The sequence below is a fragment of the Podarcis liolepis genome (genome assembly GCF_965112155.1).
Source record: "Podarcis liolepis genome assembly, chromosome: 4".
Lineage (NCBI taxonomy): Eukaryota > Metazoa > Chordata > Lepidosauria > Squamata > Lacertidae > Podarcis > Podarcis liolepis.
In genome coordinates, this window is record NC_139558.1 from 50,345,490 (window position 1) to 50,364,054 (window position 18,565).

General features: G+C 45.3%; 1 protein-coding gene across 1 annotated transcript in view; it reads left to right on the plus strand.

Annotated features, from left to right (window-relative positions):
• ICOSLG (inducible T cell costimulator ligand) overlaps positions 1-18,565 on the plus strand; it is a 25,686-nt gene continuing 7,121 nt past the window's right edge. Inside the window, exons 1-7 of the mRNA XM_083498453.1 lie at positions 1-450; positions 2,700-2,737; positions 5,138-5,497; positions 6,430-6,696; positions 7,477-7,638; positions 10,153-11,560; positions 15,320-15,482. Of these exons, the coding sequence (XP_083354579.1) occupies positions 20-450; positions 2,700-2,737; positions 5,138-5,497; positions 6,430-6,696; positions 7,477-7,638; positions 10,153-10,196 (1,302 nt within the window). The 5' untranslated portion in view covers positions 1-19 and the 3' untranslated portion in view covers positions 10,197-11,560; positions 15,320-15,482. The remainder of the gene's footprint in view (positions 451-2,699; positions 2,738-5,137; positions 5,498-6,429; positions 6,697-7,476; positions 7,639-10,152; positions 11,561-15,319; positions 15,483-18,565) is intronic.

Sequence of the window (18,565 nt, forward strand, 5' to 3'; positions counted from 1 at the left end):
AGGCCTCGAGGCTGAGCCAATGGCGCGCCCCCAGTATAGGAAGGCGCGGCGTCACGGCACGTCACGCGCCGCCCGAGCGCCTATTTCAAGCGGGCGAGAGGGACGGAGGCGCCTCCGCCTGGGCGCCAGGCCTCGGGAATCCCCGCTTTCTTCCCTTCCTTTCCCTCCGCGGGAGGGAGAAGCCTCGGCGAGCTGCGGCGCGAGCTTTGCGGCCGGGAGTTTCCTCAAGGAAGCGGCTGCTCCGGAGAGCAGCGTGCCGCGCCCCTCGGGAGGCGTAGGCGGCCAGCCGCAGCGCGCCACCACCGGCTCTCCATTTGCGGCTGCAAGGTGTCTCCGCGGGGGAATTTCGGGGTCCGGAGATGGCGGCGCGAGGGGCGCCCCGCCGGCGGGTCTAGTTGCCCTCGCGCCCTTTGCAGCTGAGGCCGCCGCCGCCACTATGGTGCCGAAAAGGTGAGTGGAGCCTCCAAGCAAAGTCTCGCACTTCGCACGCTCCTTCCTGGAGCTTCTCTCTCAGCTAGTTGTTGCTTTGCTTGCAGGCCAGGTGGCATAAATTTGCTTGCATACGATATTTAAAGAGAAGATAACGCTGAGGCGATTTCCTACACTTGGATGTTGCTCTATGCTGTATTCCGATCGCTGCTGCTGCTATTATTATTATTAAAATGTTGCTTGCATTGATATGCTTTTAACAGCAGTCAGGCACCTTTGCTGAAACTTAAGTATTACTAAATTGAATGGAAACAACCCTAGTGCAAGCTGGGGTGATCCAGGCTTTATTAATTAAATTGTTTTCGTCTCCAAGGAGCCTAGGGTAGCAAACGCATCAAGAGTAATGCAACCAAAAGTAAAGGCGTTTTAACATTGCTTTCTGGATATATGTATTGAATGGCTGCTAGTCAGGACAGGGAAATGAAGCTGATTTGCTAGTAGACAGAACTCCTGATTTTTGACTACTTTGTAAGCCAGGCTTTTTTGTGTGAGACGGGTCCCGCTCAATTCAGCTAAACAACTGAAAGACATAACACAAATGACTCATCTTTATTGATACTATGGCATTTTTGTAATATAGTTACAGTTAGCTTGTGGGATTCTTCTTTGTAAGTTTTGAAAGGTGACAAATAGAAACGTCACAATTGAATTTGTGACTCAAAACACTCTGGCGGTGTTAGCCCAGTGTTGTGGAAGTGGTTAGTGAAACTAACCACAACATAAGCAAACCTGAATACCAAGAGAATGAGACAGGAATAAATAGAACATGAATTGAGTAAACAAACATTTTGAAACAAATTCTGATGGCTTTTATTTCTCAGTGGTTGGAAACCAGCTGTTCCTGACCATTGTTTGTGGAAGAGCAGGTATACTTCCTGATTCAGAACCAGTGCTTCAAATAAATATAATGCAATCGTGTTAGAAACAATTGAATCATCTTGATTATCTTGGCAAAATAAGTGCTTAGGGTGGTGCTTTCTTGGCTAAATCTGCTTAACAGCACAACGTATGCTTCTGGACACATTAATTTTGCAACAGCATTGTCCCAGCATTACAATGCTGAAACAAATGCTTAGGATCACACACTAACAATAATCTATACTGCATTGTAGCTATAGCAGGGATGTTTCTGATACTGACTGACTGATTAACTTGAGTTGGTGTGAACTGGTTGACTGTAGCTCCCAACACGACTAATTGTCTGTCAGGGGTTGAGGTGTGTAACCACCAGGGAAAGGCACCCTGGATATTTAGTTATTTTACTTATAAAAATATTTCTGTGCAACTATTTCATAAAATATATCAAAGTGGTAATTTTTAAAAAGAAAGATGAACATGAGACATCAATTAACCATTGTGGAATTAACCATTGCTTCCTGGGGGGGGGGGAGCTGCACCGCTTTGCCAGCAGCCTTCCTCCCTTCCCTCTTCCTTTTGACAGCTCAGGGGAGGTTTCCCTCCCCCCAGGAAGCAATTGGGGGTTGCGGGCAGGCGGCATGCCGAATGTCACCCCCTCCCCCCCCCCAATAATTATACCCGGGGTGGACCACCCCCTTTCTCTGCCCCTGCTTCAAGGACAGCAAATTAATAAATATAAATACAGTCACAAAAGCACAAACACACATGAGAGTTGGTGTAATGATTCAACTCATAGTCTGGACTGAAGTGAAAACATAGTCTGAACTGAAGAGAGCCACAATCTCCTGGCTTCAGGCCTTTCCCATAAGCAACACAGAGATAAAAATATTGACCTGCCTTCTTAAAATCATACAGTTGGAAGGGAAGTCAAAATGCTGTCTAGTTCAACCCCCAGGCACTAGCAAATGTGCCAAAAGAAAAAAAACTTACAGAGGAGTCTTTCACCATCTAAGCAGCCTGTTCCACTGTCCCAACAGCTCATACCAACAGAGAATCCTTGTTGATGTTCATTTAGCATTCCCTTTCTTGTAACTTGAACCCTTTGGTTCTGGTCTTATCCTTTGAAGCAACATAAAACAAATTTCCATCACAGTTATTGGGTTGTTGGGTACAAAAAGAAGAAATTCTGAAATATGGGAATACCTGTGAGGACTGCAGAGAAAAATTCTAAAGTTGCTATTATACAGTCTTTGTATCAATATTTGTTGTTTAGTTGTGTCTTACAAATTCTGAATATGTATTTAGTAGTTTATAAAATTCTTGCCTCGTAATCTGTTTTTATTTTGTTTCAGCTTTGGATTTATGATGTTTCTTTGGGTTCAGACAGCTGGTAAGTTATGAATGCATTGTTTGCTATGCTCAAATATAAAGCAAACCTTTAAATATCCTGATAATGTGGATGATCAATCCTGTCTTTACCCTAAAGTTCAGGGTGGACTGCAGAAATGCAAAGCCACTTTAAAATATACAGATGACTAAATTAACATTTCAGGTAATAATCATACTCTTAATACTTGCAGATAAAATCGCTCAGATTTGGGAAGAAGTAGACTCCACCGTGGGAGCAGGGCCAGGGCGGGAGAGTGCTATAGTCCTGTCTAGTCAAGTTGTGTGGGATCAATTCCAATCTGTTACCTCCGAGGATGTGGACAGGCTGCTTGGACGAGTGAAGCCAACCACCTGTCTCCTGGATCCTTGCCCATCCTGGCTTATAAAAGCTAGCCGGGAAGGACTGGGCGATGGGCTTCGTGGGGTGGTGAATGCTTCCCTCCGTGAGGGAGCCTTCCCAGACCCGCTGAAAGAGGCGGTTATTAAACCGCTTCTTAAAAAACCATCTTTAGATGTGGCCACGATGGCCAATTATCGCCTAGTCTCAAATCCTCCATTCTTGGGCAAGGTAATTGAGCGAGTGGTTGCTGAACAACTCCAGGCACGCCTGGAAGAAGCGGGCCATTTGGATCCCTTCCAGTCGGGATTCAGGCCTCATCATGGGACTGAAACTGCCTTGGTCGCACTGGTTGATGATCTCCGGTGGGCTAGGGACAAAGGTGAGAGCTGTTTCCTAGTTCTGCTGGATCTCTCAGTGGCGTTTGATACCATCGACCATAACATCCTTCTGGACCGTCTTGAGGGGCTGGGAGCTGGGGGCACTGTCATACAGTGGTTCCGCTCCTTCCTCCTGGGCCGTGTTCAGAAAGTGGTGGTGGGGAATGAGTGTTCAGACCCCTGGGCTCTCACTTGTGGGGTGCCTCAGGGTTCTGTCCTCTCCCCCATGCTTTTCAACATTTACATGCAGCCACTGGGAGAGATCATTAGGAGGTTTGGGCTGGGTGTTCATCAGTATGCGGATGATACCCAGCTCTACCTCTCTTTTAAATCAGAACCAGTGAAGGCGGTGAAGGTCCTGTGTGAGTGTCTGGAAGCGGTTGGAGGATGGGTGGCGGCTAACAGATTGAGGTTGAATCCTGACAAGACAGAAGTACTGTTTTTGGGGGACAGGAGGCGGGCAGGTGTGGAGGATTCCCTGGTCCTGAATGGGGTAACTGTGCCCCTGAAGGAGTCATTTTGGACTCACAGCTGTCCATGGAGGCACAGGTCAAATCTGTATCCAGGGCAGCTGTTTACCAGCTCCATCTGGTACGTAGGCTGAGACCCTATCTGCCTGCAGACTGTCTCGCCAGAGTGGTACATGCTCTGGTTATCTCCCGCTTGGACTACTGCAATGCGCTCTACGTGGGGCTACCTTTGAAGGTGACCCGGAAACTACAACTAATCCAGAAAGCGGCAGCTAGACTGGTGACTGGGAGCGGCCGCCGAGACCATATAACACCGGTCTTGAAAGACCTACATTGGCTCCCAGTACGTTTCCGAGCACAATTCAAAGTGTTGGTGCTGACCTTTAAAGCCCTAAACGGCCTCGGTCCAGTATATCTGAAGGAGCGTCTCCTCCCCCATCGTTCTGCCCGGACACTGAGGTCCAGCTCTGAGGGCCTTCTGGCGGTTCCCTCACTGCGAGAGGCCAAGTTACAGGGAACAAGGCAGAGGGCCTTCTCGGTAGTGGCGCCCGCCCTGTGGAACGCCCTCCCATCAGATGTCAAAGCGATAAACATTTACCTGACATTCAGAAGACATCTGAAGGCAGCCCTGTTCAGGGAAGTTTTTAATATGTGACATTTTAGTGTATCTTTCATCTTTGTTGGAAGCCGCCCAGAGTGGCTGGGGAAACCCAGCCAGATGGGCGGGGTACAAATAATAAATTATTATTATTATTATTATTATACAATTCCCATAATGCTTTCTCTTACCTAGGAGAGCTGCCATGCTAGAATCTCCTGTTAATGTTTCCCCCTCAGATAGGTTCTGTGTCTTTAGTATGTGCACTGCTGGAAGATAATCAACATACGCATCGCCACATTTGCATGTTAGGAAGAGCTGTACCTGTGGCATGGAAGATGTGGCCATGGACTCTTGTGCCTTGTGGCATGGAAGATGTGGCCATGGACTCTTGGAGAAGAGTCTGAGAAGACCCTGAGACTCAGTTAAGTTTAATAAAGTTAATTCAGACCGAGGTCACCTTTCCATTAGAGTGTATAATATCAAGTGAACTCAAACTAGTGAATTAAGTTATTCTCTTCAGTGGGAATGAAAAGAAATGTGGCCCCAGTAAAACTGGATTTTATGGAGACATTCGTAAAAAGCATATGTTTAATTTCCCATTTTGTCTTTATAGCTAACATATCAGTCACTGGCATAATAGGAAGTACTGTTGAACTGAGATGCGATGAGTTAAATGGCACGTTCATCTTAAATAACTTTCGAGTAACATGGCGAAAAGAAGGGGAAAGAAACTGCTTTGTAGAAACCTATTATTCTGATGAAGATCTGACTTCATACCGTGAGAAAAACCAGTGTGCAGACTTCAGAGACAGGACTCGGTTTAATGTGGAACTGAAGGAGGGCAAGTTTACTCTGCAACTGTTAAGGATCAGTCCTAAAGATGAGTTCACATATACCTGTGTGGTACTGAAGAAGGATGAAGAAGGAAAATTAAAAGTACATAGAGAAGTAAAAACAAACCTCAAAGTGGCAGGTAAAGCAAATATTTATAAACCATCAGTGATAAATTCCTGTTCTTTTGCCAAACTTTGTGTATGTCAGAGAATGGCATAGAAGAAAGGTGTGTTCAAGTGTGTTTCTGAGTTAACACAGGGCACGGAGGACCAATGGTGTTTTAAACAAGAAAATGTGCTTGGCACACCAGGGCCAATCCAGTCCATTGCCCTGTCCTTCTTTTTCTCCCACTGAGCAAGGGTCGTAGGAAACTGCCTTGGTCCATCCAGCTGAGTGTTGCCTACACTGACTGGCAGCAGCTCTCCAGGGTTCCAAATAGGAATCTCTCACAACCCTACCTTGGAGATGTCTAGGACCTTCTGCATGCTGCAAAGCAGATGCTCTACCGTGGAAGTAGGGCCTTTCCCCTGGCACTGCCGTGTCAGCACCCCTCCTGTTCATGGAGAGCTTTTTGCAGAGGAGAGCTGAAGGTGTGTAGACCGAAACCTCATTCACCCCAACAGCCCATGAGGTCACAGTCTACTACAACGCTACTTCCAATAGTTCTGGTTCAACAGTAAGGCATCAACGTGGCAGTACAGTGGTACCTCAGGTTAAGTACTTAATTCGTTCCGGAGGTCCGTTCTTAACCTGAAACTGTTCTTAATCTGAAGCACCAATTTAGCTAATGGGGCCTCCTGCTTCCGCTGTGCCGCCGGAGCACAATTTCTGTTCTCATCCTGAAGCAAAGATCTTAACCTGAAGCACTATTTCTGGGTTAGCGGAGTCTGTAACCTGAAGCGTATGTAACCTGAGGTACCACTGTACAAGTTACTTAGGTGTGCAAACAGGACCCTACCCCCACTGCATGTGTTAGTGTAATCCGAGGACTGAAAATCCTTCTCTCAACCTTTTATACTGACAACAGCTCCAGACTGTGTTAATATATGTCTCCCTTACTTTCCCCCCCAGCAAATTACAGCACACCAATTCTAACTCACACGCCATCTGGAGAAGAAACAACATTTAATTGCACTTCTAGCCACGGGTACCCACAGCCAAAAATTTATTGGGTAAATCATACTGACATCAGCATCTTGAACTCAACTCAACAGTATACTAGAGAGCCTGACGGGACGATCAGTGTTTTCAGTACGTTAACAGTTAAAGCAGCTACTGCTATCAAGTTAGAGTGTACAATTGAGAATGAGCAGCTGCATCAAAATCTAACTGCCACCAGTAAGTTGATGTTCTTCATTTTATCTCCTCTCCAATATTTTTCATGCACAGTGAAATATTTATAGCGAAGAACAAATTTGTCAAGTAGGCTAAAAAAGCAACAACTACAGTGTGATTCATGTCCAGAGCCCAAAAAAACTTGACTTTCTGATCATTTGTCAGCTAGAACAAAAGCCTTTGGCCTCTTAAATAGAGAGGAAAGCTTCAAATTTAAATTCAGATGCAATAAGAAATCATATAGCTTCCAGTGCAGGCTACTTAAAGCCTTCGAACAAATTATTGGCAGGTTAGCTCATATCAGAAGGTGACATTTGGCCCACCTACTCCTGCTGCATCTTTGCTATTAAACAGACCTACCTTAAATCATAACTTTTGTTTCAATTCTGCTAGCTGGAATGCCGTTTTTAAAACTCAGCAGTTGTGAAGTCTGTTATCTGGCTGACCTTTAGGGAAATGGGAGCTGGATGTAAGGCTATAACTCGATCTGGGAGTGTATGTAACTTATTGACTTAGATATGCTTGAGGAAAGTCTCTGGGTTATGGCCAAAGTTTTCTATCCTTTTACATGCAGTGTGCAAATTATTAGGATAAAAGTTCCTTTTGCTAAAAGGTGATTCTTAAGTTTCATTGTATTTTAGTAAAATCCAGTTTCTGTGCATGTGTTGTAAAGCATAAAAACACTTAAGATGTGCAGTTTATGTTGTTTGCAGACCTGTTCTGTCTGAGCCTTTTTTAAAAAAAACCTCTCCTCCTTCTCCCCTTGTCATTGTTTCTATTTAGTTGACACGAGCAGTCCTGAAAATAGCCCCTCGGTTGATAACAGCCCAAGTAAGACAAAAGGTGTAGTTCTGGCTTCTGTTGCAGCTGTCTCAATAGTCATTCTACTTATTTTGTACATCGGGTGGAAGAAAAGGAGGACTTCTGTTCTAATGACTTACACTGGTAAGTGAACAGTACACCCAGTTTAACAAGCCCTAAGAAGTAGGAGTAGAGAAGCAGTGGTTCATCCCCAAGACTTCCAGAATGGTTAAACTAGCATTTCTGAGGCAGCAATACAGCTGATACTTTGTGTAGACAACCAAAGTAGCTTGTCATGTAGAGTATACATCTTCACCCAAGGGTGCTTCCTGGGGAATCTCTTCCCATGATTACCAGTAAGGTTTGCCACAGTCCACATTTCAAGTACACACCAGGTTTAGCAAGGCTGAAGTGGACCTGCTGTTGAGATCACTGGAAGGGTATGTAGCATTATCTCCTTGAGTGGAGGAAGACAGCTAGTTCCTAATGAAGCGGGACCTATTTTAAGATCTGTTAGCATGCACCCTAGGCCTCAAACCACTTTCCACTTTCACTCCCACCTACTCCATTTGCATGCCTGCTTGTGAAAACTGAAATGATGCTGTAGTGGCCCATCCTGCAGCCACAAACTTAGGAAAACAGGCATGTGAAAGGGGAAACTGAGGAGATTAAAAGAAAGACGTGTTGTGCTACACTTATTGTAGTCCATTCTCAAAATATGGGGATACTTCAGAGTCGGCCTTCTCAAAGGAAGCCTGCCACATCTTATTTGTTGTCTCCGTTCATCCTGGCTTGCTCTGGTTGCTAGAACATGTAGGTTTCCTTTTTACAAATAGCCCTTGCTACAATAAGAGCTGAAGAACAAAGTGCTAACTTTGGACAACCTGTGGACAACGTATGGCAAATCTCCCCCCAAAAAGGGCGAGTTGTGTAATATGCACTTATCATGAAAAGCTACTGGCTAGAAATGCCTTTAGGCTTCCTTCTGTAAACTTCGTTGCTGGTGTAGAGCAGAGGTTGGGGAAGCTAATGTCTTCCAGATGGTGATGGACTCCCATCAGCTCAAGCCAATGGGACCAGTGGTTAAGGATGTTGTAGTCCAACAGCCACTGGAGGGGCTCATGGCCCTCATCCCTGGGGTAGTCACTCTGCTTCTAACTCAGGATTCTACTAATGCATAATTCAGGATTCCCATTGGGTCAAAGACAATATGCTCCCCTCCCAAAAAGACTCTAGCCACACTTGTACTAAAGAGAACTAATAATGTCAATAAAGAGAGCCAATAATGTCACCATGGCCGAGTATTCTTGGCTCCCGTGCCATTCTTATTGATGTTTATGGCTCAGCTGTATTTATTTGTTTCACTGGAAGAATGGCTTCTGCCTCCAAAACATCATCTGGGTCTACCATATGCTAATTGTTACTTAAAACAATGTTGTCATATCAAAGCAATCAGAACAACATTGGCCATAGCAGCTTACTCAAATAAGAAAACCACAAAGCATAGAATCAGTTCCACATCTGCAGAGCATCTGATTAATCATAGATGCCTTCCAGGTCATATCCATCCGTAAATTCCTAAACTTGCTTGCCAACAAATGCTGGCAAGGGTTTGTAGGCAGTAAACCTTCCATTCATCATGTTGGGGTTTTTCATCTTGTGCACTTTCATGTAATCCTGGCTCAACAGACAGTTCCTTCTCTTGGTGTCAACTCAAATTAGACTAGCTGTCTCTCTGTAATTCCTATTTAAAATATGCCATTGAACTTCCTTCCCTTTGTGATGTCTTGAGTCCTTGTGTGCCATCTTGAAAGCAGTTTCAATGGTCCTCATTCTATTTAGAATACACAACCACGTGTAATACAACTCAGTCCAAAAGTTCTACAATCTTTTTTTTCCTATCAATTGGTGTTCATAAAAATAAAGAATCAAACAACAGTAGAAAATGGTTCACTTAGCCCAGTAGTGTTTTCCTGAAGAATGCATACGTATTTCGGACCCCTAAACTGAAATTTTGTACTGATAAGAACATACATTTTAGCTTGATGCAGAGCTCTGAGCATCTTGTAGCTCCCTTTACAATATTTTTGACATAAGAACTTGCATACTTTTCTGGGTTTGCTCATTTCTTTCTCTTGCAAATAAAAGTTGGTCAGTGCTGCAACTGGGCTATATCTAGCTAATGATTCCTCTTATAAGGATATTGTGGTCCCTTGGCTTCCCACATTATGGGAGATCCATTGCTCTGAACATTCAGAGTGCTTGGATGCTGTCATGTCCCAAAGGAAATAAATTTAGGCTGGGTCCTAACCAGGGCTATTTTCAGCCAGAACTCAGTTCCGGCACCTCTCAGGTGGACGCCCTTGCCATTATAAGAGAACAAGGGCATTCATGGTGCGTTCCGGCACCTTCTTTTCTTAAAAATAAAAAATAGTGCTGGTCCTAACAAACCAGACACCATTACTTTGATTTGTTAGCCCTTGTTGCTGTGACAGCTGTAGATGGGCAAGACAAGAGGCCTTGAGGGGGGGCGGAAATGGAAATTATCTGGCAGCACCAGGGTTTGATGTTTTAATCCTGTCCTACTACATAACATTTCTGTAATCTGACCCATATAACATTTGTATATTCTGTTGTGTGTGTGTGTTTTTTTTAAAGCTCCTGCTGAAATAGGAAACAGAAATTTTGGACTGCCAGAGTAATGTTGCCTGGAAACATTCCCACAGAGACTGATGGTTGTGAGTTATCTATCTGCAGCAGAGCATGGACTGGAGCAGAACACTTATGTACTGCCAGCAGCTTGCCATGTTTGCCCTTCTACTGGTGAAAGGCAGAATGCTACCTGGCCCACGTCTGATAGATAAAGGCTATGCTATAAAGTTAGTCCACCAAAAGAAACCCAGAAGGGGCACACGTCTTGGGCACAGCTCAAAACTGATTCTGTGGGGGGAGTCAACATACATCTTTGAGCTTTCCAAGGACTGCTTCACTTGTTAATGACATTTTGGTACTGAAGAAATTCACGGAGGAGCATTTTGTCAATGGCCTAATGGAACTTCTTTGTTCCACAGCAGCATATGCCAGTGACTAGAACTTTCATGCCTTGTTTTTCGGCTTCCTCGAAGCAAATGATTCGCCTCTTTTGGAAGTAGGCTGCCGGACTAGATGGACCTGATCCAGCAAAGGTGGTCATCTTCTGAAGTGTGGCGGCACTTCTGAGCCCAGTCTTCCAGTGGTGGTATAGAACGGAAGATTGACATGGAATCAGTCCCCCAACATTAGACCCAGAGGTCTGGTTGTATAGGACAGACACACAAGGACAGCTGTCTTTGGGGGGGGGTATATGCCATGGACACCACCTCCAGGTAGGTGGGCAGGTCTGTTAATCAGTTGGGAATATGATCCTCTACACCAGACATCACTTTGGGACCAAGTTAGGCCAGAGTTCTTATCTCAGTTTAATGGCTTCATCACAATCTGAACATCAACATATGCGTCTTACCTACGTGGGAACCATATTAACTGCAAGCTCTGCCACTGTTGAAGGCAAAGCAATCTTGGGCAAAAAAATGAAAAGGCCTTGGGCTAATTATGATTGCTTTTCCCTGTTAGATACTTCAGCCAGTTAACAGTCAGCCCAGTTGTGTAACAATAGCAAATGGAATGTTTCAAATGCTGGCATGTGAATGCATTACCATTTGCCAGAGCTTCTTCAAGAGCAGCTTTAGTGGACAGACATCTCATTCCAGTACAGCTGCAAAATCTAAACAAACCAAAGGCTGGGCTTCAGACATGCAAGATTGCAAAGACAGGAACTTGTAAATCATAGTTGTAATATTTCATCCCAAGTATTCTATGCATTTGCAGGGGAAGTGTCATGTGCATTTACAGGTTGAACATTGAAGGAGTACAGACAGCTCTGCTCTGTTCATGCTTCCTCGTGAACAGTGTATGCAGCAGAAGGAATGCAGGGCTCTGGATTTGTGCAAGTGTTCGTATGATTTACTGAGTTGTTGGCTTCATGTTGCCAGTGTGCTAAGTCTGAACTGGAAGATATGATGGCAAGGTAGGCATGTGAAGATAGCAGCACACAGCGAATGGTGTTACATGCATTAATCTGGGGTTTTATTAGATTGGATTATTTCTCTTAACCCTTTATGCCATGCTTAGCCATCTGAGTGTTAGAAAGGGGAAGTTTCAACTTGCCATGTTGACTAAATTACCTTAGAGCAGTGTTTCCCAACCACTGTTCCGTGGCACACTAGTGTGCCGCGAGATGTTGCCTGGTGTGCCGCGGGAAAAATTAAAAAATTCGAAAGATTTTTTTTTAAAAGTCAAATTTTCGATTGGGGCGCCGTCACTAGATGACCCCTGGGGTTCCCTCCCTCTCTCCCGCTCTGCGCCTCCCTCCTCCTCCTCCTCCTTCGGGGAGGCCCTTCCTGGCTCTCGGCCAAGGCTTGGCGGCTGCCACTCACTCACTCGCTCGCCCACCCGTCCCTCCATCCCTGCACCCGGCCTCTCCCCCTCCGTCCCCGGCATGGGGGCTGCCGGGATCCGTAGTCCCCTCGCCCTTGGGCTCCGCGCCCGCGCGAACTACGTTTCCCAGCGTGGCCTGGCGGGCCGGGCGTTTTGTTTGAAGAGCTCTTCTCCCGGCCATGGAATGAGCGCAGCGGCGGCGGCCGGGCGGGCAGGGGCTCTTCCGCGCAGACCCCGCGCAGCCTGCCTGCGCCCCCGCGGAGATCGGGCGGCAGGATGGAGCCCGGGGATCCCCGCGGAGGCGGAGGCTGCCCCCCAGGTAGGGCTGCGTCGGGGGGTTTTAATTTTTGCAATGCTGCATCCGCGCCAGAGGGGACGCATCGGACCGCGGGGAGACCCCTTGGCGGACGTGCAAGGCAATGCATGCGTGCAGGCGTTGCATGGAGTGCAGTGCAATGCAATGGCAACGCGGTGCCCTGCATGCATGCATGCAAATTCCACCGGCGCTCTGGACTTGGCAGGTGAGGGGGGTCCCCAGTGGGCGGCAGAGAGAGCCGGGAGGGCGAAGGGGAGCCGGGGGGGGGAGCAGCGCTGCTCCCCGAGCCGAGCCCGGGGGGAAACCTCGGTGTCGTTGTGCCGGGTGTTGGAAGCGGAGGCTGGCGGGGGCCCCTCACCTGCAAAACCTGGTCGCCTCTCATATATTTCGTGCATTGCATTCATCGCCCGCTTTCTCCTCCAAGGAGCTCCCGGGGGCGCGCGTGGTTCTCCCCGTGTTATCCTCGCAACAGCCCTGCGAGGTGGGTCAGACAAGTGGCCCAAGGGAGCACCCAGGGATTGTCCTGGCCAGGTGGGGTGATTTGAACTCTGCTCTCTGCCCGGTCTTCGTCCTCATTTAGCCCCCACATGTGCATGACTGTGCATGACTGAGGTTTTCCCCCCTCGTCTTGGCTATGGTGTGAGTCTGTGCTGTTAATTAATGGGGTTCTGCCTTCGGAGAAGATGAACCAGCCCTCAAGGAGGTGATTATGTAATTTGCTAGCAATTCATGTCCCTCCCGGCGTGACGCTGCGCACTGACGTCACGGGGCTGTAATGGTGGTGTGCCTCGAGATTTTTTTCATGAAACAAGTGTGCCTTTGCCCAAAAAAGGTTGGGAAACACTGCCTTAGAGGGTACATGGAGCTTTCTGGATCTCACTTAACACTTTTCAAGTAAAATCTCAGGGTTACCATGGAAGTCCTCAGGATGTATTTATATTAATTGATCCATACAGTTAAAATTTTGGCATGCTAAATCAAAATCTGTTTAGCCCCGTGACATCTGTGTTGATTGGCATGATAAAGTAGACAAATCTTGGGGCACATACTTTAAACAACGTACTTTATCAATTCAGTCATCATAGACACCAGAAAAGCGGTGTAAATTACAGCCTTGATGAAACCAGAAGACTTGAATTGTTTATTAGAGAGCCAGTGGAATTCTATTGATGGTCTTGTTACAACTCAGTCCTAAATACTTGGGAAAGTATTCAATTATTTCCTAAGTATGCATTATTGAAAAACCTGCCTTAAAAGCACCACTCTGCATTTTTACTCTGCAATTATTGTACATATTGTACAATAGATGAGCTGAAAATTCTTATGAAGCTAATACTTTACTTAGTTAATCTCACAGGGATATCATTTATTTGACTTTACAAAAATACATTTTTTTTATTTCTTTGTTTATAAATTCTGCAATGTGAAACTTTGGTCTGTTTCTTCCCAAACAAATCATGTCCTGGTTGTTGTTTTGTTCTAGTGCACTGTAATAAAATGGGTTTTCACACTGTTCAACACATTGGTGGAAACTTCAAGTTTTACTTATTTCAATGCAGATAACTCATTTTCTCTCATCCCACCCTTCACCTCCTATTCCCTCACTGACAAAAGTCGGATACTTCCACTGCTACCAGCAAAGGAAAAACAAATTGGAATTTTCCAGTTATAAACACTTGTGCCCTGCATGAAGCATTATCTTTCATTTCTTTAGAAGTTTCCTGAAGACTGATCTTTTAGTGCAGGATCTACCTGATGTATAAGATTGGACCTTGTACACAGTATTTTTGCATGGCATTTTAATTGTGTTTTTATCACATTGTTTCAGTGTTTGTATGTTTTATACTGTTGTACACTGCTTGGAGATCAAGCATGCACCTTCAATGTACTCTTTTTGGCGCCTACTCAAAACATTCTTGTTTAGACAACCCTACTCAGTTCCTTAGAAAGTTGAGGTAACTTTACAATAAACAAAAAAAAAAAAAGTTGAGGTAACTTTAATCAGTTTTAGTATTTAAACTTTTGTATGTTTTGAAGTATGGCTGTGAATTTTTCTTGAACTTAATTGCTTTATCTTTTTGCAAGCTGCTTTGAGGCTTTTTACAATCGTGCTGTGTAAATTTTATTAAATAAATGAATACATATTTTTTGAAAATGTTTTTAAACCAATGTAAGCTCCATTTTCCTTTGAACAAAGAGCCAGTTCCTAGATGATTAAATTTTATTATCCATCCTCCTACAGATGGTCTCAGGGTGGAATCCAACATTATACAGTGGTACCTCGGGTTAAGTACTTAATTCGTTCCGGAGGTCCGTTCTTAACCTGAAACTGTTCTTAACCTGAAGCACCACTTTAGCTAATGGGGCCTCCTGCTGCCGCTGCGCCACCGGAGCATGATTTCTGTTCTCCTCCTGAAGCAAAGTTCTTAACCCGAGGTAGTATTTCTGGGTTATCGGAGTCCGTAACCTGAAGCGTATGTAACCTGAAGCGTATGTAACCCGAGGTACCACTGTATAGCAATATAAAATGCAGCATTAAAAACAGACTTAAAACACTACAATCACAACTAGCACAAGTTATGCAGGGTTTTGGATTTGCAGTTCCTCTGTGTTCAATTCTCCTACCCCCGGTTCATTAAAAACCCATCAAATGTTTAAATGAATTACGCCTGGCAACCACCTCCACCCAGTTGCAGTCTGTGCCATGGGTTACAACAGTGAAAACACAATCTTTAAAAAGCAGTTTAGAACAACTTAAAATTGCAGAAATAGGATGGGTCCTAAAAAACAATAACTATAAAATGTCAAACTATAGAAGTCCTGCTTTTGCCCCCCAGGCAAACCAAGTGGCTGTATCAGGAGTGGGGAATTATTTTCCGCCTGAGGGCTTGTGGCAGTTGCATGTCTGTGGTGGGCTGTGCTAGAGGCCAGAATAGATGGAGCAAATGGGTGTGTCTTATTGCTCCATACAGCCAGCAGGCAGGAGGTTTCTACACACATATACCCTGACTCACTCCATATTTTTTCATTCAGCAAATGAAGGGGCCTGACCACAGTTCAAAGACACATTCCAAGAGAGCATGAGCAAGCCAGATAGAGGTTGCGGCCATGGAAGAGAGTCCCCAGAGCTTGTCAGAGAGGACTAGAGGGTTCACGGACAGAAAGTTTGATATTCCTGAGTTACTTGCATACCATGGTAAGTTGCATTTTAACCAACGATCATCTGTATTCCCTTGATTTTATATTCTAATTCAGTCAACCACTTCTTTTACCCTCGGTGGTCAGAGATTCACTGGACTTCAGGTATAGGAGGAGATTTTATAGCCACTTGCTCAGTTTATTTCCTAGTTAAATGACAAAGAACTATTCACATTTTGGATCTTTAAGTCAATGATCTCAGAACATCCACCCCCACCCCAATATCCCCTCAAATTCTAGGTTTATGGGCTTCCCATAGACATTTGGATCTCCACTTTGGGAATAGAATGAACCTTGGGCCTGATGTTGTGATCTTACCAGTATAGTTAAGGAAAGGTTTCTCAAAAGTGTTTATTTTGATATTATGTATCTCAAACTCTTTAAACACATTTCAGCTCCATTACTCTTAGGTGTCTGATGAATGCTAAACCTGGTACCAACCATTAGGTTTATAAACATTGGTGAACAAAGCAATATTAAGAAAGAGGAGGCCCTGTCCATATTTCCTTAACACATATATGGTACATTTGCATATGCTGTTGACTGGGCTGAAAAATTGTACTTAAAACTTTTTAGGCAGATCAGAAAGGGGCTGGTTTTATTTTCAAACAGTAGTCTCTTTTACAATCACCACTTGTCCTGTTTTCTTCATAGTTCATGTAAAGTTTAATGTTGAATTCAACTAAATTTGAAGGCAAGTTCACGCAATCCACTGAAGTTGCCATACTTGAGGTTTTCTAAATGTCAGTTCTTTCATCATGTGCTAATGAGTCTGCTCTCATTATTGCACATTTGTTTCACTCATGTCCAAGCCCACTTCTTCTTTTGTAGGTGACATGCTGACACAAGCAAAATAAGTACATTACATGATGGTTTCACACACAAATGCCAAGCTGTTGGTCCATTGCTTATCAGGTTTGCCCATTGATTCAGGCTATCACTTGCCTGAAACGTAATCTAGCATACACAGCAGATTCTTGAAACTAAAGTACACATCAATAACATGAGCAATGTGGATGTTGATTACCGTATTTTTCGCCCCATAAGACGCACCGGCCCATAAGACGCACCTAGATTTTGGGGGGGGAAATAAAGGAAAAAAATTTTATTTCCCCCCAGGTGCGCTGCGCTACACCAGGAGCTTGGGGCGTGCGGAGCTCAGCGCGCCCCAAGCTTCTGCGTGCAGGCAAGGTCTCCGCTAGCGTGGGAGAGCCGGGCGCCTCTCCCAGGGCTAGCGGACTCCTGCGCTAATCCAGAAGCTTGGGGCAAGCTGAGGTCAGCGCGCCCCAAGCTTCTGCGTGCCGGCAAGCAGTCCGCTAGCCCTGGGAGAGCCGCGGGGCTCTCCCAGGGCTAGCGGATCGCTGCGCTATACCAGGAGCTTGGGGCGTGCTGAGCTCAGCGCGCCCCAAGCTTCTAGGTGCGCGCAAGCAGTCCGCTGCCGCCCCAAGCCTGGCGCACCCGGCAGGAGGTCCCACCGGGTGCGCGAGGCTTGGGGCGGCAGCGGACTGCTTGCGCGCACCTAGAAGCTAGCAGTCCGCTGCCGCCCCAAGCCTGGCGCACCCGGCAGGAGGTCCCACCGGGTGCGCCAGGCTTGGGGCGGCAGCGGACTGCTAGCTTTTAGGTGCGCGCAAGCAGTCCGCTGCCGCCCCAAGCCTCGCGCACCCGGTGGGACCTCCTGCCGAGCGCGCGAGGCTTGCAGGCATTCGCCCCATAAGACGCACCCCGATTTCCTCTTCATTTTTGGAGAGGAAAAAGTGCGTCTTATGGGGCGAAAAATACGGTATAACAGAGTGCAATTATGAGAGTCATTGTAGTCTTTGATAAACACCCTTGGAATGTTTTGTGAATAGTTGCTTCCCATTTTTCTTTCTTGATACTTCTTCATCAAGCCTTAGCCAGTATGACTTTGCATATTATGCTTCACTTTGGAAATGTTTAGAGAAGAGAAGCTATAGTGAGGAATGAATGCTAGAAGTACTAGGTGGATTTTGCACTGGCAGTGCAATTGCCTGTCCTCATGCAGTGGATAAGGGGCATAGGTAAGCTTGCTGCAAGAAGGACAGGCTGTTAATGTTCTACCCCCTCTCTTTTAAAAACCGATCAGGATTGCACCTATGTACAAGAGGCAGGGATCACATAGCTCTGTTCCACTAGTCCTAGTTCTCATTTTCATAATATATATTTAAAGGTAGTGTGTTCTTGAATACATGCCTGTAACCACTGGATGAGGATGGATCAACCTGACTTAGTCCAGAGTTTAGAGGGGCCTGCTGAAAATTGGCAAACTCTTACAATGTGTTACTGTGTCAGACAGGCACTCGTAGTTTGGCCTGGCTTGGCTTGCACTGCATGTGAGTTCATAATTTCTTCAGATAGCAGTCTAAGAGGAGATGGTTTGCCTCAATCTGGGAACTGTGTGAAACAAAGGTTCATACCTGAGAGCTAAAAATTTATCACATGGAGTGCAGTACTGAAAGATGTTCATCAAGTTTCCATTTACCCTCCTAGGAAAGTCCCACCATGTTTCCCTACTCCTACTCTTTTGGCCCTGGTCTAAGAAGATATGAAACTATATTGTGCTATGACTGATCCTCTTTTCTAAAACTGACAGTGTGTTGAGAAAATTTGAAGTTGTTGCAAACTTTGGTTTCTGGAGGGTTAGCCATGTTAGTTTGTTATACTGAAAGCAACAGAGTCTCTTGGCACCTTAAAGACTAACAAATCTACTGTGGCACAACCTTTCATGTGAAACCTAATCAAATACAGGTTACAGACACTTCAGGTTACAGACTCTGCTAACCCAGAAATAGTACCTCGGGTTAAGAACTTTGCTTCAGGATGAGAACAGAAATCGGGCAGCAGTGGCGCCAGCGGGAGGCCCCATTAGCTAAAGTGGTGCTTCAGGTTAAGAACAGTTTCAGGTTAAGTACGGACCTCTGGAACGAATTAAGTTCTTAACTCGAGGTACCACTATGCACAAAAAAAGTTAAATTCTGTCTTCTGCAGAATAATTTGCTATCAAATTTCTTAAATGCTAAAGTTAATAAATGAATGGGGCATTTCTTCCCTATTCTTTTAAAG